Source organism: Otolemur garnettii, unplaced genomic scaffold, assembly GCF_000181295.1.
Source record: "Otolemur garnettii isolate 467f Iridium unplaced genomic scaffold, OtoGar3 scaffold00007, whole genome shotgun sequence".
Classification (NCBI taxonomy): domain Eukaryota; kingdom Metazoa; phylum Chordata; class Mammalia; order Primates; family Galagidae; genus Otolemur; species Otolemur garnettii.
The window spans coordinates 5203341-5227092 of record NW_003852402.1 but is presented as its reverse complement, the minus strand read 5'-3'; the positions used below and the strand labels follow the sequence as shown (position 1 = coordinate 5227092).

The following is a 23752-nucleotide window of genomic DNA, read 5'->3' as shown; positions in this document are numbered from 1 at the left end:
GTCCACCTTCCCTGCACCCCACAGTGCCCCCTATCCATCAGTCCACCTTCCCCGCTCCCCCCAGTGTCCCATCCATCTCTCTGTGCACCTTCCCTGCACCCCACAGTGCCCCCATCCATCAGTCCACCTTCCCTGCTCCCCCCAGTGCCCCATCCATCTGTCTGTCCACCTTCCCTGCTCCCCCCAGTGTCCCCATCCATCTGTCTGTCCACCTTCCCTGCTCCCCCCAGTGCCCCATCCATCTGTCTGTCCACCTTCCTCCCCCCCAGTGCCCTCGTCATCTGTCTGTCCACCTTCCCTGCTCTCCCCAGTGCCCCTGTCCATCTGTCCATCTACCTTCCTTGCACTCTCCCAGTGCCCCCGTCCATCTGTCTGTCCACCTTCCCTGCATTCCCCCAGTGCCCCCGTCCGTCCATCTGTCTGTCCACCTTCCTTGCATTCCCCCAGTGCCCCCGTCCATCTGTCTGTCCACCTTCCCTGCTATCTTGCTCAGAATCTTGTGGCCTAGGAGCATTTCCCACAGGTTCCATGGGTCTCGGTTTGAGAAAACCGTGCTAGCAGTCAAGCGGCATCACTCTAGAGCCTACCTTGCTCCCTACACACTGAAATTGGGATCTGATTTATAAGAAAAGAAGTATGAAGTAGATGGCAGGAGTGGAGACTGGGCAGTTTCTCTGGCTTTTCATCTCACTGGCCCGGCTCCAAGAGTCTTTCTTGTACCCTAAAGGGCTCTCCTGCTTGACTTCTTAAAAATCGGTACCTGTGGTTCAGTGGGTAGGGCGCTGGCCCAATATACCGAGGGTGGCAGGTTCAAACTTGGCCCTGTTCAAACTGCAACAAAAAAGCCGGGCGTTGTGGCGGGCACATATAGTCCCAGCTACTTGGGAGGCTGAGGCAGGAGAATTGCCTAAGCCCAGGAGTTTGAGGTTGCTGTGAAGTGTGATGCCACAGAACTTTACCAAGGGTGATAAAATGAGACTCTGTCTCTAAAAAAAAAAATCTAAGCAACTAAAGTTGCCCTCAAAAGGCATGGGTGGTGAACAGCACATCGTAGTTAAAGATCCTTAGAACTTTAATTCCTCAAACCACCTGGATGCAGGAAAGGCAGGCTGGGAAGAGCCCACTTTCCTCTTCCTGCCCATGTTCCTGGCTCTGCTACACATTCCCTGTGTGATCTCAAAGGCATTTGCCTGAGTTTTCACAAGAAAGCACACTCAGTCAGGTACCTTTAACAACGCGGGATGGGCGGAGTCGACGACGTCCTGGATGGTCCTCACCACCTCCTCCGGAGGCAGCGTTGAGAAGTCCACCAGCAGGTTCTCCTCCTTCTCCTTCGCTGGAGGTCTTGGCTTGCTGTTCTCCAGCGCTCTCCAGAAGTCAGGGTAACTGACAGAATTATTGGGCCAGCCGATTCCCCAACTTGTCCCCAAAGAAAGAGAAGAAAATATTAAAGCCCACCCTACCACTTATTCACTCAACAAACAGTTGCTGAACACAAAACAATGTGGGGAAAATGGGAAATTCTGAGACACTGTTCCCTGCCCACAGGTGTGTACGTGCCAGTTATCCCTGCTAATGGCACACACATCCCAACGCTGCCACGTAAGTAAACAAGAGAAGGGCCGTGTGAGGTGAGAGCTGCCTGAGTGACAGCTGCCCTGCCCTGCACTACGGGGTTCATGGGTTTATGGAGCAGAAGATGGTAAGGGGGGCGCCGGTTAAAGAACCTGGTCCTAGGACCAAGGGAGATGAAAGTGTTTGGACAGGGATGCGAGATATCCAGGGCAGAGAGAGGGGACAGAAATTGACAGTGTTTCGGACAGTCCACAAGTAGCCTGTGGACTGGTGGACAGTGAGGCCCAAAGGCTGGATGGGAGGCCCCTGTGGGCATCCAGGCATGAGCTGTGACAGCTGGACTTAGAAGTAGCAGTAGAACTTGCAAAGAAGAGAAATAAGCCAAAAACAGAGAAGAGGAACTGAGTAAAATACATGTCAAGTTCTTTTTCAAGAATGGTTCAAATGAACTGTCCAGCCAAAAATACTCAAAAGATATTTTGCAAACCTATCCTGCTTAGTGTTTTCTCAAATACAGATTCCACCTGCAAATGTTATCTCCATAAGCACATCCCATAGAAATAGAGGTTCTCGACTCCCACACAGAAGAAATTACTTCTAAATTCTTAAAGGCTAGATGGTGAGATAAAATCAAAAGGTTTTATAGAACATAGATCACATCTGTTAAAGACACAGAATAGTTCAAATTAAAGTTTAGCTGCACATGAAGTTCACATGTCTATAATTTCAGTTCTCTGGGAATTCCAGGCTCTTGCACATCTAAACTTTCTCTCAGCGGATGGGGTGTGAGTGTCCAAGTGGAACAGCTTGGAAGGTTGGTACGCGGGGGAGAGAAGTTCCCAGTGATTCGGATATTTGCTTCTAAAGAAGATAAGCCAAGAGCTGAGCTTTTCCAACCCACAGCTGCAGAGCAGCCTCGCACAGGCCCTGCGTCGGCCTGGCTTGGATGATGGAAGCATGAAGGAAAAGGACAATGAACACTGTTTCCTCAGCAGGGGAAATTGCCAGTGTGGTATTAAGATGTAGTAATAAACCAAGTGCATATGCTAATCTCCTCAGTGGTATTTAGAAAAGTCTATTTTGGATCTAGAAAAGAATAATCTACATATAATTACAAATAACAGGGATGCTTATCATCAAGGGGTCTTTGAGAAGAAATAAGCAACCGAGAGATGGTTCCTTATTAAGGTTTCAATGCACAAGAAAGTTGATCACCCCATTGAAAGGTGGGCTACAGAAATTCCACAGCCCTTTTGTTGTTGTTTATAAAAGTATCAAGCCTAACTATGTTTTCATAAGACTCTCTTATCATCATTTAGTTAATTATTTATCTTCAGCTATTTTTCCATGATTTATTCATTGAATGCATATGAATTCTTGTTCAGCTGGCAATAGATTCAGTGAGAAGGGATCCTGTTTAAGGAAGAAAAAACTGTATGGGCACTTGAAGATGAAATGGCCCCCCTTTCTCTACACACACACACACACACACACGTGTGCACACATGCACTAGACTTCTCACAGCTCAAACACAATGAAGCACTGTCTTTATATTTTAAGGGAAAATGATTTTCTCTCTTAGGATTATTTGCTTTGGCAAACCGTGTAAAGGAGAATTTTAAAAATTTAAGATCAGTAAGAACTCAGAAAATTTATTTTCTGTTCATCCCTTCTTAGGAAATTACCTCAGGAGGTACTCCAGGAAAAGAAGAATGTAAAGCAAGAAATAAAGAGACACGGGATGTAGCAAAAGGGGTCCAACCCAGGAGAATAGTAGAGGCATCCAGGATGCTCTGGGGGCTGAGCTCTGGGATGGAGATACCAGGGGAAAACATTAAGAAAACAGAAAATGGGATAAAATGTTGGGGAAACCAGCAGATCAACAATGTTGAGTTTTACCTGAGCACTGATCTTCTAGAAAATAGTGATGGTTAAATTATCCCACCCTTTATGTTCTTGGAAGTGGCTACCATAAAGGACCATCTTTTCTGTGCATGACTTAGAAAAGCCTCAAGGAAGCTCCTAGATTTACCTCTGACAACTCACACAAAGATCTTCCAATTCCCATCTCCCATTCTCATTAATGATTAATGAGACATTTGCACCCACTGACCAATCCGACCAAAATGCCTGCTAACCTGACAAAATTTAATTAAGGTGCTCTCCTTTCCCCAGGCCCCTGAACTTGGGCCCACCTCAGCGTGAGCCAGCATGGGAATGGAGAGCAGCCCCTCCTTACTGGTGCCTCCTGAGACTGCCCATGAGGAAAGACAGTCTGCTCACACTGTCCACTCACCTCATCGTCCACATTAGGCACTTTCTAGCTTGCTTTACTCTTCCCTCTTAAAGGAAGGCCTTTTCTCCTTGACCTTGGAGATTACTGTACCATTTTTGTAGCATTTTTCCTATTGCGAGAATCCTCCTCTCCCTATTATAATGTTTCAGTAATCTTTTCAAATAAAGTTTATTGTACCTACGTATGAACTTGTTTTTATTTGACAAGGTAAAATAAAGGGAAGTAATGCAAGAAAAAGAGTATACTAAGAATGCAGGAGACAAATAACCTGTCTAACATACTTGTAGTATAAATATGAAGCAAATCGAACATTGCCGTGGTCTGAGCGTTTGTGTCCCCTCAGCATTCATCTGTTAGCCCCAAGGTGATGGTGTTAGGAGGTGGGGCCTGTGGGAGGTGATTAAGTCATAGGGTAGAAATCTCGTGGATGGGACTAGTGCCCTTATCCAAGAGGTCCCAGATAAACCCTCACCCCCTCTGCCAGGTGAGGTTACTTTGACAAGATGGACGTCTGTGAGCCAGGAAGTGGCCTCTACCACATGCGGAATCTGATGTTGCCCTGATATCAGACTTCTCATCCTCCAGAGCTGTAGGAAATAAACTGCTGCTGTTTATAAGTCCCAGTTTATGGTATTTTGTCAAAGCAGCCTGAATGGACTGAGATAAATGTGGTGTGATTTTCAGCAACCGATAAAATCTATAAAAGAGAATCTATTTGGCATTAAGGCCAGAGGCTCAGAGATAGTAAAGAAAAAAAAAAAGCTAATTTCCAGTCATTACTTGTTGACATGGAACAGTACATACATAGTTCTAATAATGAAATGGTATTTAATGACTTCTAAGTTTTAGAAGCAACCTATGAACCAAGTAGGAAGGACCTGATCAAATTTAAGCACCATTTTAAAGTACAAATCAAAGTGTAGCTGACAAACGATGGGACGGGGAAGGAAGAGGAAGAGACGGAAGGAGGGGGCAGCTCTGAACACGTGCAGAGCTCAGAGGCATTGCTCTTGTCCTTACAACAAGAAAAAAGCTAAATATTTTCTTTTTCAGGGCAGTGCCTGTGGCTCAAAAGGGTAGGGCACCTGTCCCATATGCTAGAGGTGGCAGGTTCAAACCCAGCCCCAGCCATAAACTGAAAAAAAAAAAAAAAAAAAAAGGGAAAAGTCCTGTAATAGAGTTTTTATACACTAAAAAGGAAAAAAAAAAAAAAAAGAGAGAGAGAGAAAGAAATAAACTAAATAACAGTGGCTTTTTCTTTTCTTTTCTTTTTTTTGTCTCATCAGAGAATTGCGGTCACAGGGCAAAAAGTCACCCTGAAACCTGGGGAGACAGGCATATCCAAGAGAGACACAGCTGGGATCTGTTTTCTCAGAGCAAAGCCCTGGAGCCACAGGCTGATGGGAGCACCCCCCACACCAGCCCTGACAAGTCAGTGGACAAGCCAGGGGGAGAGCAGGAAGCTCCAGGGGCCCAGTCTTAGCCACCCGCACACACTTCTACCAGTTTTACCATTGGCAGTCCTACCAGCTCCTTACAGTGAAGGTATGGGGAGGGTTAGATCAGCCCTTGGGAAGTAGGTCCAGGGCCTTCTCCATGATGACTTTCAAAGGAAAAGACTTTACCAGTGCCTATTTCAGCTGTGGGGGAAGGGCAGTCAGCCAACTCCAGCCCCCTCTAGTCTTCCTGTCTTATCTAAGGGAGGGGAAAAAGCTAATAAACATTTCTATAGTTTGCAGCCTGGGGACTCAGCCCACTAATACACTGAGATTTAATCATAAGACTATAGAATGTTTCCCGTCTCAATACCTTACCACCACTTCAACCCAGCTCCCAAGTAATAATATTGGGTCACAACTGAAAGAGCCACAAACACAGACTCTATTTAAGAAGGAGTTCCTAGGGAAACTCAAGAAAACAGGAGAGGGAAAAACAAGGACACTGGTGGAAACTGAAGCCTTTGGCACTGACAACTACAGTAAACACTAGCCACAGCCCGACTCCTAGCCAAATTAACATAAAATCTCACACCAAAGGCCTGTTTATCTCAGTTCCTGTCTGGTCTTCTAAAATAACAATAAACAACTGCAATGCATATAAAAAGGCAAGAAATGACATAGTTTGAAGAGATCAAGCAAGCATCAGAGGCAGACTTGAACAGGACACAGATTTTGAAATGATTGGATAGGGAATTTAAAATAACTATGGTTAATATGCAAAGTACTCTAATGGGAAAAAACAGACACCATGTGAGAACAAGTGGCAACGTAAGCAGAGAGATGGAACATTAGGAAGGAATCAAAGGGAAGTGCCAGAAATCAAAAAACACTGTGACAGAAATGAAGATGGACTCTGCAGGGCTCATCAGGAGACGGGACGTGGCTGAGGAGGAATCAGTAAGCATGACGCCTGTCAGCAGACATCTTTCAAACGGAAATGCAACAAGAAAAAGAAATGGGGGAAAATAGGGCAGAACATCCAAGAACTGTGGGGCAACTTCAAAATGAGTAAATCTGCATAACTGGAATACCAGAAGGAGAAAAATAAAGGAGTAGAAGAAATATTTAAAGTAATAATGGCTGAGATGCTTCTAAAATTAATGGTAGACACCAACTCACAGGAAGCTCACAGAACACCAAGCCGGATGAATACCAAAAACCTGACACCTGTGAAAATCATATGCAAACTGGAGAAAAAAGCTAAAGACAATGAGCAAATCTTGAAAGAAGCCAGAAAAATCTTTGGGGGGGAGGAATCGCACCTTTAAAGGAACAGAAATAAGAATTACATTCGACTTCTTGCCAGAAATTACGCAAGCAAGCAGGGAATGGACTGAAATACTTAAAGCGTTGAAAGAATAAGCCCCACTAGCCCAAAATGCTCCATCCAGTGAAATCATCCTTCACAAATGAAGGGAAACAAAGACTCTCAGACAAACAAAAACTGAGAGATTTTATCACCAGCAGCCCTGCCCTTCAAGAAATGCAAAAAGTCATTGTTCAGAGAGAAGGGGAAGCATACAGATCAAAATATGCTCTGGGTAGCACGGAAGGAATAAATAAAGGCAAAAGAACATCTCATATTCTTACTCTTAGTTGGTCAAAGTGGTAACAACAACTTAATGGATGATCATAGGCATGGAGAGGTGAGGGGCAGTCACGTTATTAGGCCCAGGTAAGTTCCCGTGTGTCCCGTGACGTTATGTCGTGTTATCTGGGAGTGGGTTGAGGTTAGCTGTCAATGGGCATATTGCAAACTCTCTAGAGCAAGCACAGAAAATTGTTTCAAAAGGTGTGGAAGGGATGCTAGTACCCTCCCCCTACAAAGTGGGGGACATAAGACCCGCACATTCAGACAGCACAGCTAAATTACATGCAAGACAGCAATGCGTATGAAGGAGTCAGAGCAGGCAATTAACTCTCAGTTATTTCAGTGTAAAAGTACACGAGGAGAAGACGTGCAGTTAAAAAAAGTGGCTTGAGCACACATATCTAGTTCTGTCCCCATTCAACCTTTCCAAAATGACAGAAAAAGGGAGTTTTAAAAAGGCACATGGCAGTGGTTCTCAAACTGGGGTGGTCCAGCCCAGCAGCATCTGCGTCACTTAACCCATGTCGGAGATGCTAATTCTTAAGATATTCTAGCCCAGAAACTTTGGGGGAGGGGGCCCACAAACTGAGTTTTAACCCCTTTGCCCGGGGATTCTGATGCTTGCTGGCATCTAAAGACCACTGGGCATGACCCCTACAGACTACGAGAACAGGGGAGAGGCGGCAGGTGTGAAGACCCTGCAGATGGACGGGAGTGAATGTGCAGAATCCAAGAAATCACCTCCTAATGCTGACAGAGGGCACGTGGGGAAGAGGGAACCACAACTCGCCAACCCTGGGAACACCCTCGGAGCCTCGGGGACTGGTGGGACCAGCTCCATCTAAACTTGGGGATAAAGGCGTGGTTAAAAATACAAGGACTGGTTAAAGTCTGTGTGGGAAGCAATGAGACCCCAGACCCCTGTCCAGACTCCATGTGGCTGGGTGCCTGTCCCTCCCCACCAGGGGAGGATCTAGAGTTTCAGTCTCTGGAGATGGTGTTTCTGAATGGGAGGGAGGGTTAGTGAAAAGAGGAGGATTAAGTGAAAGTTTCTACACTGACTCTGTAACAAAATGTCATATACCTGGTGGCTTAAAACAACACACAGTTGTTCTCTTACAGTTCTGGACACCAGGAGTCTAAAAGCAGCATCCTTGGTGCTGGCACAGCTGTGCTCCCTCCAGAGCGGCCAGGGCACAGCTGTACTCTGCCCCCTGCAGCTTCTGGTGTCTGTTGGCAATCCTTGGTTTATGGCTTTGTCATTCCACCTCCCTGGTCACATGGACTTACTTCTTCCTGTGTAAACTCTCCAGCTACCTGCCTTATTTATTATTTATATACTTATTAACTTATTTATTTTTGTACAGACAGGGTCTTGCTCTGTCACCCATGCTTGAGTGCAGTGCTACAATAGTAACTTATCGTAACCTCAAACTCCTGGGCTTACCTGATCCCCCACCCACCCACCTGAGTAGCTAGTACCTGCCTCTTACGGTGGCATTTAAGGGCTCATCTGGTCAGTACAGTATAGTCTCCCCAAGATCCTTAGCTTAATCACATCTGTAAATATCTTTTTTCCAAAGAAAGAAATGTCCACAGGTCCCAGGAAACTTGCACATCTTTAGAGGGCATTATTCAGCTTATCACACTGACCGGTAAAACTTCCAGCCTTCTCTCCCCAGTCAACTCCTGGAGTGTTGGCAGGAAAAGACTAAAAACCCTTCTCTTCTTGGGGTGCCACCAATCAGCCCACAAACCACACCTAGAGGGATACCCAGTTAGATTCGAATTTCGGATAAAAGTAGTTTTTAGTATACCACAAATATTTTATGAGACATACTTATATTTACAAATTATTGCTTACTTATAATTCGAATTTAACTTGGCATCCTATATTTTATCTGGCAACTCTATTCTCCGGTAAATCTGACCGGGCCAACAGAAAAGTTTTAAAGACACTGACTCTGGTGGCCCCTACGTGCCAGATTACCCTACAATTCAGACCAAAGCAAAGGCACTCTACCTATCTGAGCAAAACTTCTATTCTGCATCTTAGTACCCCTTACTATTAAGATAAGAATATTTGGGGGGGGGGAAGTATCAAACACAAAACACAGGCTTAAAAAGCAAAACTGCCAAAAGGGTTCTCAGGTAAAGAAAACTTTTGTTAAAGGTCTGTTGTCAATATCTTCACATAGTGAATCCATGAAAAAAAAAAACCACCAAGAAGCTATGAAAAAGGAACACTCAAAGAACAGAGGTGAGCACTGGTAATCAGAAATATGAGTGTGACAGCAGAAACAAAGATCCCCAAAGAGGGCTTGGGAGCTAAAATTGAAGAAATTTATCAGAAGGTGCAACAAGAAGGAAAAGAGATAAAAAATAGAAGAGAAAGATTAAAAACATATGTAAGAGAACAATCTAGGCAGTTAAAAAGTCAGCAAGAATAGGAGTTTCAGAAAGAATAGGAGAGGAATCCATTAAGAAAATAAATTAAGAAAATTTCCGAGAATTAAAGAATATACAGAGGGTTGTTGTCCTCAGAAGAGGAAGCTGACAGATCGGCTGACGGACGCGTGTCTGAACACACTGGAAAGAGATTCCACCATTAGGGGCGAGTTGGTGATTTAATTAGTGAAAATGAGTACGAAGGAAACTAAATGAACAACAGAGAAAAATAAGATAATTTAACTTCAGGGGAAAAGTGCTGGGTAGAAAAGAAAAGTGATCAACTCGTCTTGCCAATGGAGATGCTGAAAGGGGTTCTAACCCAAAATGTGGCCCAGCAGTGAGGCGGGTGTGTGGAGTTAAGTTTGGGGTTGTTCCCATGGGGGGGTGGCATGTGATGAGTGGAAAACGATTAAACCCACGTATTCCTGGTAGGATGTCAACAGATACCACCTAAAAGTGACAAATCAACAAGGAGTAATGGATGCTTGTCACTTAGAAAGAGGGACATTCAAGCCCAAGCTGTGAAAGCTGCTGATGGGCGGGAGGGGAATGAGGGCCAAGCGGGGCCCACTAGGCTGCTCTTTTCAATAATAAGCCTTGTAGAACCATTTCGCTCCTATCTAAGCACCTGAATAACTTGGATAAAATAAAAACAAGTTTAAAAATGCTGCTGCTACCACTGAGACATGTCCGGAAGCTGGGCACCTGTTGAATTACTGTTTCTTTTCGCCTTTGGTTGGCCTAAAGCCATTCTACTGCAGCCCCGCACAAAGGGATGAACATGAGGTTATTTCAGTGTCAAAGGCTGTCTGAGTGGCCATGCGAGGAAATGAAGGCTCCTGCCAGCATGTTTCTAGTTTGGTGGGAAACAGCCCAGTCCAAAGAGACCTGGTCAGAAGATTGGTCAGCTCCTCTTCCTTCAGAGGACAGCCACATTCTTGCAGCACTTTCTGCAACTTGTGTATCGATATGTAGCCATTTTTAGATTTATCGATTTTGGCGAGTGCTTTGCTGATATCTTGATAATGGTCCATAAGCTTATCCCTGAAAAAGAATATATTTCAGTTACACCCTAAAATCGGGAAAGCAAATATTAAAGCAAGTGTTCTGTGATCGTTCTACTGTGATGACTCGATGGTTCATCTAAGAACTAATTTTGAAGATGTTTTATAGCCTCAGTATAACATTCATATTAAAAGGTATCCCAGCAAAAATGATCAGTTTGCATCATTATTGCTTTATTATTACTATCATTAGCAAAACTACCTTAGAGAAATTATAATCTTGCCTTTTTACTGGAATTGTAACTTTAAAAATGGACCCAAGCATTTTAAAATACAGTAATATTATCTACAGACATGTAAAAATGTCCCTTCATTCTCAATAAATACCTGTTGGGCACCTATTATGTGGTGGGTGCTGTGACACATGCAGTGAATCAAACAGGCATACCCAGAATTCCCATTCCAGTGGGGGAAAGACTGACAATAAACGGAAGACAAAGTAGGACGATAGGTTTGCAGGCAAGCAGAGCCTACCAGGGAGGGGGGCTGAGGACGCCTAGAATGTCAGTGCGTCACAAGTCTGAGTAAGGATGTGCAGACAGCCCTCACCGGGAACATGACACTTAGGCAAGAACCAGGCAGCAAAGGAGTCAGCCAAGGACCCAGGGGAGAGCAGTGCCAGGCCCTAAAGAGGAGCTGGGGAGGCCTGGGCCCTGTTATGCTAAGGACAAAGAAGTGTCTTGTGACTCCTCATTTTTTTAAGCAGGTATTTTTATTAAGAAACACAGCCACTCTTATGTGTGCATCAACAGACAGGCCAGGAGGTGTGTTGTCTTCCTCAGGTACAGTCTTACACTTGACCTTCTCAACCACCCTGCCAGGCGGTGGGTCTCACGTTACAGATAAACAAGACAGTGCTGGACCCAAGGGCAAAACTAGGGAAGATTTCCCCTCTACCCTCCCCCCCACAGCGAAGCAGACAGCACCCTGCTATAGTTCCCAGGAAGTCTCTAGAATCCAATGTTTTCAGTTCTAGAAAATTCTTCCTTGATTAAAAAGAAATTATTGTTAAGAGACTAAAACTGTGGACATCTTTAAGAGTAAACAATCTTGCACCTGACCTATGGGGGAGCGATTATAAATTCTATAATTGCAGCTCACCCAAGTCTCTGAAAAGCTCTAGAAAAATTAACAATATGCTTGTCTGATGGGCTGAGACTTAACTTTGGCTTTGAGGTTATTCCTCAGGGAAAACAAAGTGTTATAAATTCTAAAATCACAATTTTTGGTAGTAATTGTCTATCATCTTAGATATGCATTAGTGAGAGAGGACAGTTCCTTGAGCATGCCTGGAAAAAAATAATCCACAGCAAGAGAAAAGTCAGAGCTATAAGGCCAGGCACGGTGGCTCATACCTGTAATCCTAGCACTCTGGGAGGTCTAGAAGGGTGGAATGCCTGAGCTCACAGGTTCAAGACCAGCCTGAGCCAGAGCGAGACCCTTTCTCTAAAAATAGCCATGTGTTGTAGTGGGCATCTGTAGTCATAGCTACTCCTGTAGTCATAGCTACTCGGGAGGCTGGGGCAAGAGAATTGCTTGAGCCCAAGAGTTGGAGGTTGCTGTGAGCTGTGATACCACTGCACTCTATGCAGGGCGACAAAGTGAGATGCTGTCTAAAAAAAAAAGTCAGAGCTATAAGAGGGTGAAATTCAGTGGGAATGTCCAAGAGGGTAGAAGGAGGTAGTGTTTACTTTGAAGCTACCTGGAGGAGCCAATCCCTTCTCTCGCTGGCCTCCACTCTGGGATTGGCTCACACGACATTCAGGCACGTAAGACAAACGAGCACATTCACTGTTCTGTGTGTGTAGCCAACAGCAGCAAGGTTCTGGATTCCCTTACAGGTGTACATTGAATTCAGTCCCATGTTACAAAATGATTACTCGTCATCATAACTATTATATTCCACTTAATCTTTCAAAATGAAAGCAAATGGAGGTATAAAAAACCAAAACATTTTTTGAGATACATATTTTTAGAAAATTGAGGCATTCAGCATTTCTTGGATCAGTTTCCAGGCGGTAATTATTTCCCTTGCAGAGTAAATATGTGCACAGAGTAAATGAGGGTTTAGAGCGCAGATCACAGCACACTGCCAAACAGAAATGGTGTCAGCCGACACAGGGTGGCAAAGCTGCTCTGGGTCTACATACAGATCAGGGTCTGGAAGATCAGATAAAAGCCTGAAGAGGGCACTGGTACGGCCAGTAGGATGGCTAGGGGACCCTCACACATGCAGCCATTGGCCTGGTGCTACTGAGAATTTGCATGCCCCTCCAGTTTGCTTTCCAAAATGGGCCCTGCTGTGTGGCTCATTCACTGTTGCTATTCTCATTCTGAATCTTCAGCTCAGGCTCAGGCAAAAAAGAGCAAGGCATGGAAAGGAAATGTAAGTTTAAAAACGGATTTTTCTTAAACCTTCAAAATGTATTTAGGGTGCTCAAAACAAAGTTAATTTCTGTAGATTTAAGAGGAAAATACAAAATTTTAATCACTTCAATTGAACATGCTTCTCACCTATCGATCAGATCAGTTTCAGTATAAATGGAAAGGTAAAAATAAATGCTGGAAACACTGAGTCTTAGGGCTCACTGGGAAGCTGACAGTGAAGTTTAAAAACATCCTGAAAGGCAAGGTTACTTGGAAATTGTTACAGGCCGATATTTTGTGAGAAAACAGAAGTTGGTCACACATTTATTTCCTTTACTAACGGAGTAGGGGCATGGCAAAGAGGAATGGGTCAGAGTGCATCAGTTCACTGAGCCTGATAATCTGAAATGCTTTGCCTCATAGTACGCAGTTCTTTTAGCTACAGACCCACCATGCTGCACACAGCACAGAGATGCAGGCAAGGAAAGCATATGGTGCAAGCACCCAGCACAGGCAGTCTCCCTCCTAGAGCCTCATTACTCACAGTGGCAGGCAAGATGAGGAGAGAAGACACGAGTGGGTAATGAGGCCAACCATGTCAGGTAAAGACAAATTCCACATTTTCATTAGCTTTATGGCATATTTGATTTATACCAATCTTGTGCATATTTTACTTTGAATTTCACAAACTCAATTCTCTGCCTTCAGGCTTCATAACTCAGTAACTTAGACCTAATTCAGGGATGTGTTCAAATTGCTTTTCTCGTAAACCCCATTTAACTATTACTTTTCACCCCTGTGTCCTTGGCATCCTTATTTCCTTTGGGGATTCTTTAGCAACAACTCATTCACTGGTTCAGGTGGTATGTGACCTGGGGGCAGAGAGCTGAATCCTGCCTATTGAAATGGAAGACAGGAGTTAGGTAGTTAGGTGCACAAACAAGGAAGAGCAAGACGGAGCTAAGGCAAAGCTGTGGAGCAGCAGGACAGAGCCTCACACACAGGAAGCACAGATGGGTGACCACGTATTGAGAACCATGTTAGCTTTCCAAGAAAATATGGCTTATTGCTATATGGTCACATTATACATAGCCTAATTTTTTCTAAGATATAAATGTTAAAAAATATGACACGAGCAACTAGTTTTAAAATGTGAAAGTAGACAAAGAGTGACTGAATGGATTAAAAGTCATGACCCAACTATATGCTGCTAAGAAACTCACTTCCCTATAAAGACAAACATAGATAGAAAGTAAAGGGATAGGAAAAGATATTCTACACAATAGACAACCCCCCCAAAAAAGAAAAACAGAAAATAGACTTTAAGTCAAAAAATGTAAAGAAACAAAGAAAATCATCATTGTATGATGACCAAGCAGTCAATTTAGCAAGTCATATAGCAATAGTGAATGTATATGCACGTAACACTGGAGCACCAAAATCTATAAGGCAAATAGTAACATATCTAAAGGGAGAGAAAGCCTGAAATACAACAAGAGTAGGAAACTTCAACACCCCACTGTTGGCGATGGAAAGATAATCCAGGCAAACAAACACACAAGCAAACAAAGAAATATCTAAGTTAAACCATATTCTAGTGGACCAATGGACCTAGAAGACATTTACAGAACATTTCATTCAACTGCTGTAGAATATACATACACTCTTCTCATTAGCATAGAGAACATTCTCCAGAATACATGTTAGGTTAGGCCACAAAACAAGTAAAAAAATCCACAAAGATCAAAATCATATCCAGTATCTCTTGTAACAGGATAAAAATGGAAATCAGTAAGAGGAATTTTGGAAACTGCAAAAATACAAGGAAAATAAACAATGTGCTCTTCAATGACTAAGGGGTCAATGAAGAAATTAAGAAGAAAATTTAAAATGTTCTTGAAATAAACAAAAATGGAAATACAACATACCAAAATCTAGGGTATATAAGAAAGCAGTACTAAGAGGAAAGATTATAGCAATTAATGCCTACATCAAAAAAGTGGAAAGACTTCAAGTAAACCACCTAATGATGTATATCAAGGAACTAGAAAAGCAAGAACAAGCTAAACCCAAATTAGTAGGAAGAAAGAAATAAATGAACATCAGAGTAAAAATAAAAAACTAACTGAAAACCCCAGAAGAAATGGAAAAAATTTGGACACATACACCCTATCAGGATTGAACCCATAATGAACGATGAGATTGAAGTAGTAATAAAATATTCCCCCTGGAAAGCTCATGACCTGATGGATTCACTGCTGAATTCCAGTAAACATTTAAAGAAGAACTATTACTAATTCTTCCAAACTCATTCTATAAGGCCAGCATTATACTGATACCAAAACCAGGCAAGGACACAGTAAAAAAGAAGGCCAATGTCCCTGATGAACATAGATGCAAAAATCCTCCAAAAGATACTAGCAAACCAAATTCAACATCACGTTAAAAAGATCATTCACCATGATCAAGTGTGAGTCTTCCCAGGGATGCAAGAATGGTTTAATATACACAAGTCAATCATCATGATTCAACACTCACTCAATAAAAGGACAAAAACCATATGATCGTTTTAATAGATGCTGAAAAAGCATTCAATGAAATTCAACAATGCTTCATGGTAAAACTCTCAACAACTTGGGTATAGAAGAAACATATCTCAAAACAACACAAGCCATAGATGACAAACCCATAGCTAATACCATACTGAATGGGGAAAAATGGAAAGCCTTTCCACTGAGATGTAGAACAATGCTCGATGCCTACTTTTGCCATTTCTATTTAACATGTTACTGAAAGTCCCAGCCAGAACAATTAGGTAAGAGAAATAACTGGAGGGCATTCAGAAAGAAAGAAAGAAGTCAAATTATCCTTGTTAGCAGATGATATGATCTTACATTTAAAAAATCCTAAAAACTTTCCCCCCCAAAACCTGATAGAACCGACAAATGAATTCAGTAAAGTTGCAGGACATAAAATCAACTTATAAAGATCAGTCATGTTTCTGTATGGTAATAATCATCAATCTGAACAAGAAATTAAGAAAGCAATCCCATTTACAATACCCCCATACACATACACACAAAACCCCTAGGAATAAATTTAAACAAAAAGTGAAAGATCTCTACAAGGAAAACTATAAAGCACTGATAAAAGAAATTGAAGAGAACACAAAAATATGGAAAGATATCTCAAGTTCATAGATTGGAAAAATTAATATTGTTAAAATATCTATGCCACACTACTCAAAGTGATCTGATCTATAGGTTCAATGCAATCCTACCAAAATACCACTGACATTCATCACAGAAATAGAAAAAATAATCCTAAAATTTGTATAGAACCACAAAAGACCTCAAATACTTAGAGAAATTTTCACCAAAAAGAACAAAGTTGGTGGTATCATACTACCTGATTTTAAATTATACTACAAAGCTAGAGTAATCCAAACAGCATGGCACTGACAGAAAAATGGTACCAATAGAACACAGTGATCAATGGAACAGAATAGAGAACCCAGAAATAAATCCATACTAATATCCAACTCATTTTTTGACAAAGGTACCAAGAATATACAATGGGGAGAGAATAGTCTTTTTAATAAATGGTGCTGGGAAAACTAGATATCCATATGCAGAAGAATGAAACTAGAGCCCATCTTTTATCATATACAAAAATCAACTCAAAATAGTTAAAGACTTAAATGTAAGACCTGAAACTATGAAACTATTGGAAGAAAACATTGGGAAAACACTATAAGACATTGGTCTGGGCAAAGATTTTGGGGGTAAGACCTCAAAAGCACAGGCAACAGAAGCAAAAATAAACACTTGGGATCAAATTAAGCTAAAAAGCTTACGCACAGCAAAGCAAAGGAAATAATGAACAAAGTGAAGACAACTTACTAAATGGGAGAAAATATCTGCAAACTACTGATCTGACAAAGGTTACTAACCAGAATATATAAGGAACTCAACAACTTAGTGGCAAAATCCTCCAAAAAATCCAATTCAAAAATGAACAAAAGGTCTGAATAGACACTTCTCAAGAGAAGACATGCTAATGACCAAGAGGTGTATAAGGAAATGCTCAAAATCACTGACCGTCAGGGGAACACAAATCAAAACCATAATCAGAATGGCTGTCATCAAAAAGACAAAAGTACAAATGCTGGTGAGGGTGTAGAGAAGGGGGAAGGCTCCTACGCTCTTGGTGGGAATGTAAATGCTTTCACAGCTGCTATGGAAAACAGTATGGCGGTTCCTCAAAAAACTAAAAATAGAACTACCATATGATCCAGCAATTCCACTACTGAGTATATGAAATTGTCATATCAAAGAGACAGCTGCACGCCTGTGTTTACTACAGCACTATTCATAACAGCCAAGATACGGAACCAACCTAGGTGTTTATCAAAGGATGAATGGATAAAGAAAATGTGGCCTATATATGCACATACACACAGGGGAATATTATTCAGCCATAAAAAAGAATGAAATCTTGTCATTTGCTGCAACATGGATGGAACTGGAGGTCATTGTCTTAAGTGAAATAAGTCAGGCACAGAGAGACATACATTTTTCTGTGATCTCACTAACAGGTGGGGCCTGCCACAGTGGAATTCATGAAGGTAGAAAGTAGAATAGTGGTTACCAGAGGCTGAGCAACGCGGGGGGAATGAGGGATGAAGAGAAGTTGGTTAAAGGGTAGAGGAAATAAGTTCTAGTATTTGTAAGTACGGGGGGAGAGGGGGATTAGAGTAAGTAATTTATTGTCTATTTCAAAATTGCTAGGCCAGAAGATTTATAGCATTCCTAACACAAAGAAAAGATAAATGTTTGAAGTGATAAATTATCTGAGTTACCCTGATGCGATCATTACACACTGCCCACATGTATCAAAATATCAGATATATCCCCCTTACAACTGTTAAATATCAATTAAGAAGAATTGAAAGATCCTTTCACGTGGAGTCCCACCATCCAAATGCAAGGTGTGACTTTCTGCACAGCATCCTGGTCCCGGTGTGCAGGCACACAACATCTGAGATCATCCCAGTCACGGTGTAACACCCCACAGCACGTCCGCCAATGAGCCCTTTACACAGCTGTTTCCCATGTTCTCCCACAGTTATTCCCACAGGTACATACGCGGCACTATTTCATGTCTTCAGGCCACACTTTACTAAGCTCGTGTACTAATCTGGGATTGGAAAATGTTCCTGTTGTTGCTCTTCTTGCTGTTAAAGACATACTACACATCATACCTTCCAATCGTTAAGCTGTTGGCCTCTTCTGAATTATTTTTTGGGATAAAGTTCTCAAAGTAGAGGCGGTGAGTTAAAGGCTATGTCAGCTCATCCATTCATTCAACACATACTTGCTGGGTGCCAACTCGGTGTCCAACAGAGTGAAGTGACAGACATCCCAGTGGAACCTGCACTCTAGTTGGGCCAGAGAGGGGCCAGGAAAGGTGCCATCACAACTCAAAAGGCAACTTTTCAACGTGTGTGAGAATGGCAGGAGGTTGTGGCCGGGAAGGGGGAAAAGGTTCACAACCTTTGAGCTACTCTTTGACATGGCACCAATTTCTAGAAATCTACAGCAGTGAACAAGTATAACAATCTCATGACAGCTTTGCTGGCACCAGAAGGGTCCACATAAGACAACTCTCCCTACCAGAGTGAGTGTCTGCAGGACACCTGCACTACAGGCCCATGATACAAACTCACCTGGCTGGCGCGGCCTTCTCTGAGCTCTGCTGCAGCTCCTTTATCTCCTCTTGTATCTGTTGTGGCTTCGTGAAATGACCCATGAAGTTGAAATAATCCTCTGCATAAGGCCGGTGGGAAGTTGGGGAATAGTTAATACCCAATTTCTGTACAAACTCTTGGTAAGTAATGTGCCCTTTTCCCTCGGTGTCATAGCTTAAACAAACAGAAACAAAACAAAAAGCTCTTATCAGTAACGACTAAGGTGTGTCCGGGCTCAGGGCTCTCACGTTTCTGCCTCCCCCTGACCGGAGCTCAGACTCTGGCTCATCTCTGTTCAAAGTGTGCCCTGCTGACCAGAAGCACTGGCCTCCCCAGGAAAAGGCACACTCTGGGGCCTCACTCTAGACTGGATCTGATCTGCAGCTGAACGAGACCCCCAGGTGACTCCTGGGTACATCAAAGTTTGAAAACCATTGCTCTAAGCACCAGGATGATGGATCCCCACAGGTATGCCTGCCCCAGAGGCAGCAACCACCCTGCTCACCCGGCACTGTTAGAAATACAGCTGTGAGGAGAGAAAATTAAAACCAGCCCCTCCACATACTCAACAGTTTTTTTTTATTGAGTACCCCCATGTAAAGGGAACTATGCTAAGGTTTAGAAGAAAATTCTTCAGAAAGCATATTCAATCTTAAAACTCAAATAAATGAACACCACTTGATTCAGAGATGGCAAGATTGCCATTTTGTCTTTGAAGAGATGCAATTACACACAGCCAATGAGAGCGGCCAGTGAGGAAAACAAGATAAGAATTATGCTATGTGGCTTTTATGTCGTTTTCTATTATTGAGATTTTTCTGAATTATAACTCATTAAAAAAGGCATAATGGACGGTTTTTATCTCTCAACGTTATTCAAATAGAATAGAATTACTTCAATAAATTCTTTAAGGCAAATTGCCAATCTTCTTTTAAAGAAAAAAAAAACCATTTATTTTTATAGAAAGATCTTGGTCCTCATCTGATCGATAAAAATGGAACTTGCGGATGGGATTTTCCCCAGATGAACCTGGAGTTACAAGGAATGAGACTAGATTTAAACAATTTTGCAGGCATAATTCTTCCATCAAGATGCCGTTTGGGTATTTGTCTGACCAAGGGAAGTACAAACATTTCCTTGGTGAAGCAGAGCGTCCTCTCGTCCAACCGACAAGATCCTGGAGGATCTACACAGCCTGCTGTTGCCTTGGACACCCCAAGCCCTGTGTGTGCATCTGTTTCAGTTGAATAACGATGAAGAAGTATGTTTATTTACTGACTCCTTGTCCTTAAGGAGTGGGGCAGGGAGTGGAAGATGAGGGGTGACAAGTGTGTATAAATGCTTCCTGCGCTGGCATTAAAATCTGCAGAGGGTCCCAGGGCTGGAAGTTTAAAATCTGCAGAGGGCCACCATCCTTCCCAAAGGCCACGTGGGGCTGTCCCTCCAGGTGCCCCAAGAGCCCAAGGCCTCTTTATCTCCCTCTCCTGGCCTCTTTTCCTCTTGGGCCTGGAGGCCTGTAGCTCCCTCTGCCCGACATCTGACCTCATGTGCCTTGATCGGCACCCAGGCCTGTTCCTGACACGGATGCCACCTTCCAGGGTACAGAAATGCCCCTCTGCTGAGTTAGTCCAGCACTAGCTCACTAGTAAGGAGGGGCCATGGTTGCCTCTAACAAAGGGCTTTCCTCACTGCTGGCCACGACAGGGTGGCTGCAGCCAGGGAGGGAAGGGAAAGTCCCGAGGTGGGACCTGAGAGAATTCCTCAGCTGCACCAGGTACCACGTTCACCTCTGCGGCCTGTTCTGGGCCACCACTGGGGCCTGTACCACTTTCACCCATTTCTTGAGCTTCTAGGGTGATCCCGGGGTCATGTGTCTATCCTTAAACTGCTCCCGGACTGCCATGATTCTTGTGCCACTACAGTGATATAATCGCGAAGCCCTGGCAAAGACATCCCCTGAATGAAAGGCTCTGCGTTCCTAAGGGAGGATTCCTGACAGAATGGGCCGCAGGCCACCCCCTGGCAAACAGCCCCCAGGCGGCAGCACGCTCTTTCAGAAACCTCTCTGTCCTCTAAGTGCCTGCAATCCTGCCTTCCTCTGAGCTCCTCTGTAGGAAGGAAAAAGACTGGAGGTGTTAATGTGCCTGGGCCCCTGGCCTGGGGTCGGATGAGAGGCCAGGGAGTGGGTGCTGAGCCTGTTACTGCTATTTGCCACCCAAAGGCTCTAGCACATCCTGTCTCATTCCAGTTCCTATGTGGATGTCTTAGCTCCCTACCAGGGAGCAAGTTCCTTGAGGAGAAACTATGCCCTGGTTGATCTTTACAGACTCACAATGTCCGACAACACGCCCTGCACAAACTAAGTTACAGACTCAGGTCTCTTGGGCTAATGAGTGTTAGGGAAGCACGTTTCTAAGGCGGGACTCCCCTCTGGCGTGCTATGCTCAAGAGATTACCAACAACAAACTCTAAATCATGACACTTGAGCTGAATGAAAAGGCACTTCTTAATTACTTCATTAATAAAGATTATAAACATTCTATTCTCATTGCAAAGAAACAGAAGACCAGATTGCACAATTGCAACTAAAATATTGTTATGAATGTGAATAATAAGAGAGTTAATTCGGCTTACATAACCTCACCCTTCATTATATAATCCTTTGTGTAACATTAAAAAAAAATCAACTTGCCTATAAAGGTTGAATTTTAAAATGTTTCAGCAACAGATGTGCCAGGAAAAATGTGTACATAGACAGAGGACCCATAAAAGCTCGCATTTGCATATGGCAATGGCCACTAATTTATGATATAATCAGATTGCTCTGCCTGTTTATTGCACACACAGCAGTTCAGCTGTGCACGTAATTTGGACATGTTTGCCCAGATTGTTTCGCTTTGCTGAGAGTCTTAGCCCTTTACGTGCAGTGTAGGCACTCACTTCTTACATAAATTTCAGAAGTGCCTTTGAGTACCCCTGGTCCCAGAGTTAAAGGACCCAGTCCGGAGAGTGGTACAGGCCCAGTGGTGGCCCAGAACAGGCCGCAGAGATGAACGTGGTACCTGGTGCAGCTGAGGAACTCTCTCAGGTCCCACCTCAGAGGGAGGACTGAGAGTTCAAATAGCTGCTCTTGAGAAATTAAAGTGTCCATTAGGATGTTCTGATGGAATCACAGAAGATTAGCCTCATCTGCCTCATTAGATCCCTCCTCTATAATTCCCAGTAAGTGGTGGTCTAGCTGGGATGAAAGCCATGCCAGAGGTGAGAACCCCAGTCCTCCATGGCCCTTGAGGATTCCAGATATGTAATCACTGCAAAGGTCTTGATGCTGAGTGTCTCCAAGTTGGATCTCCTGCATATATAGCACTTCAACAATTCCACTCCTGTTCATGTCTCATTAAATCTTTTTTTTTTTTTTTTGAGACAGAGTCTCACTCTGTCAACCCCGGCTAGAGTGCAATGGCATCATCATGTCTTAATGCAACCTTAAATTCTTGGGGTCAGGTGATCCTCCTGCCTCACCCTCCCAAGTAGCTGGGACTACAGGCGCCTGCCACAACGCCCAGCTAGTTTTTCTATTTTAGTAGAGACGGGGTGGGGGAGGAGGGAGTCTTGCTCTTGCTCAGTCTGGTCTTGAACTCCTAAGCTTAAGGGATCCTCCCACCTCAGACTCCTAGAGTGCTAAGACTACAGCCACCACACCTAGACAAGTCTCTTTTCTAAGCTAAAGACCCTGTTCACTCAACCCTTCCCCATCTCAAGCCTTTCTGTCCAGATATTCCAGTGGCTGGGCCTTGGGTAGGTTCTCTCCAGGTGCTGCCTGGTGGAGCCAATAGAAATGACCTTGTGCACTGCCGAGGGAAGCGCAGAGTCCGTGACGCCGCACAGGCTGCTGCATGTGACCCAGGTCAGTCCGTGACGCCACACAGGCTGCTGCACGTGACCCAGGTTCCAGGTCAGTCCATGATGCCACACAGGCTGCTGCACGTGACCCAGGTCAGTCCGTGACCCCGCACAGGCTGCTGCACGTGACCCAGGCTCCTTTTTTCATAATTGAACACGGTGCACAACTTTACTGCCATTTCAGGAAATGTGCATAAACTGCCCATTAATTATCTCTTGACTATCCATTGAGTTTCTTGCTTAGCCAGTGTATTTCTTCTTGCTTTTTCTACAAGTTAATGTAACATCAGTTTAATGACCCTCACCCTCTTCTCCATCACCCCAGCGAAGGCATCAAGAGCTGGCAGGAAGGGCTCAGTGGTTACGATAGGTTGTCAAGGCACCTGGGAGCCTCCTTCTGTTGCCCTAGGACAGGAAGGAGGCGGGCCCAAAACAGAGGCAGAGACAGGCTGTCTCACAGCGTGGGTGGAGCTGCAGGGAAGTTGGGGAGCAATAGGGCAGCCTGACACACCCCGTCAGCTCAGGCCGTCCGAGCAGGCTCAAGGCCACTGTCAGAGAGGACAGAACTCCGTCAACTAGGTGGAAGTGAATAGGAAAGTACCCCTGTGCTCTTCTGAAAACATGAAATTAGAAAATACGGCAGAAGATGTCATGAAAAAGTGTTCAACATCCATTATTTATTCATTTTACATTTATTTAGCATTACAAAGTGTACTAGTTTTACAGCTTCAGATTAGTCGGGAGGGTCTAGTTTATGCTGAAGAAGTAAATTAATAAATCACCCCCCAAATCTCAGCAGCTTAGCACATCCTATTTCTTTTCCTATCCACCCTAAGAGTGACTCATGGGGCAGCTCTGACACACGGGGCAGCTCTGATGGACAGTTGCCTTCAGGCAGTGATTCAGGGACCTGTGGCTTTCCCCTTGTGTCTTCATCATCTCAGTGGGGACCCAGCCCCTGGGGTGGAGACCGTGGAGCTGCAGGGTGCTCCTGCCTCCTCTATGCCGGACCATTAGAAAGCCACTCGTTCACCTTTGTGCTCCAGGCTCTGGCTTCACCCTCCTCCTCATAGCCAGAGTGATTGCTCTAGAAAGCAGGCCTGGCCAGGGCTTTTTCCTACTACTCCCCTGACGGTCAGGGCAAGGTCCCTGCCTCGTCCTTGCCTTTCGTGATGTGGCTCAGATTCCACGCTGCTTCCTCTCTGGCGGCCCCAGGCTGTCTGTCCTCTGGCCACCTGGGCTATGCAGCAGTCCAAG

The 23752-nt window shown here is 43.9% G+C and overlaps 1 protein-coding gene across 1 annotated transcript in view; it reads right to left on the bottom strand.

Annotated features, from left to right (window-relative positions):
• Positions 1-23752, bottom strand: part of EFCAB6 (EF-hand calcium binding domain 6) — a 203315-nt gene that overhangs the window by 47046 nt on the left and 132517 nt on the right. The window contains exons 21-23 of the mRNA XM_023509416.1: positions 18572-18766; positions 10301-10456; positions 1227-1419 (exon numbers count right to left, since the gene is read on the bottom strand). Coding sequence (XP_023365184.1) covers positions 1227-1419; positions 10301-10456; positions 18572-18766 — 544 coding nt within the window. The remainder of the gene's footprint in view (positions 1-1226; positions 1420-10300; positions 10457-18571; positions 18767-23752) is intronic.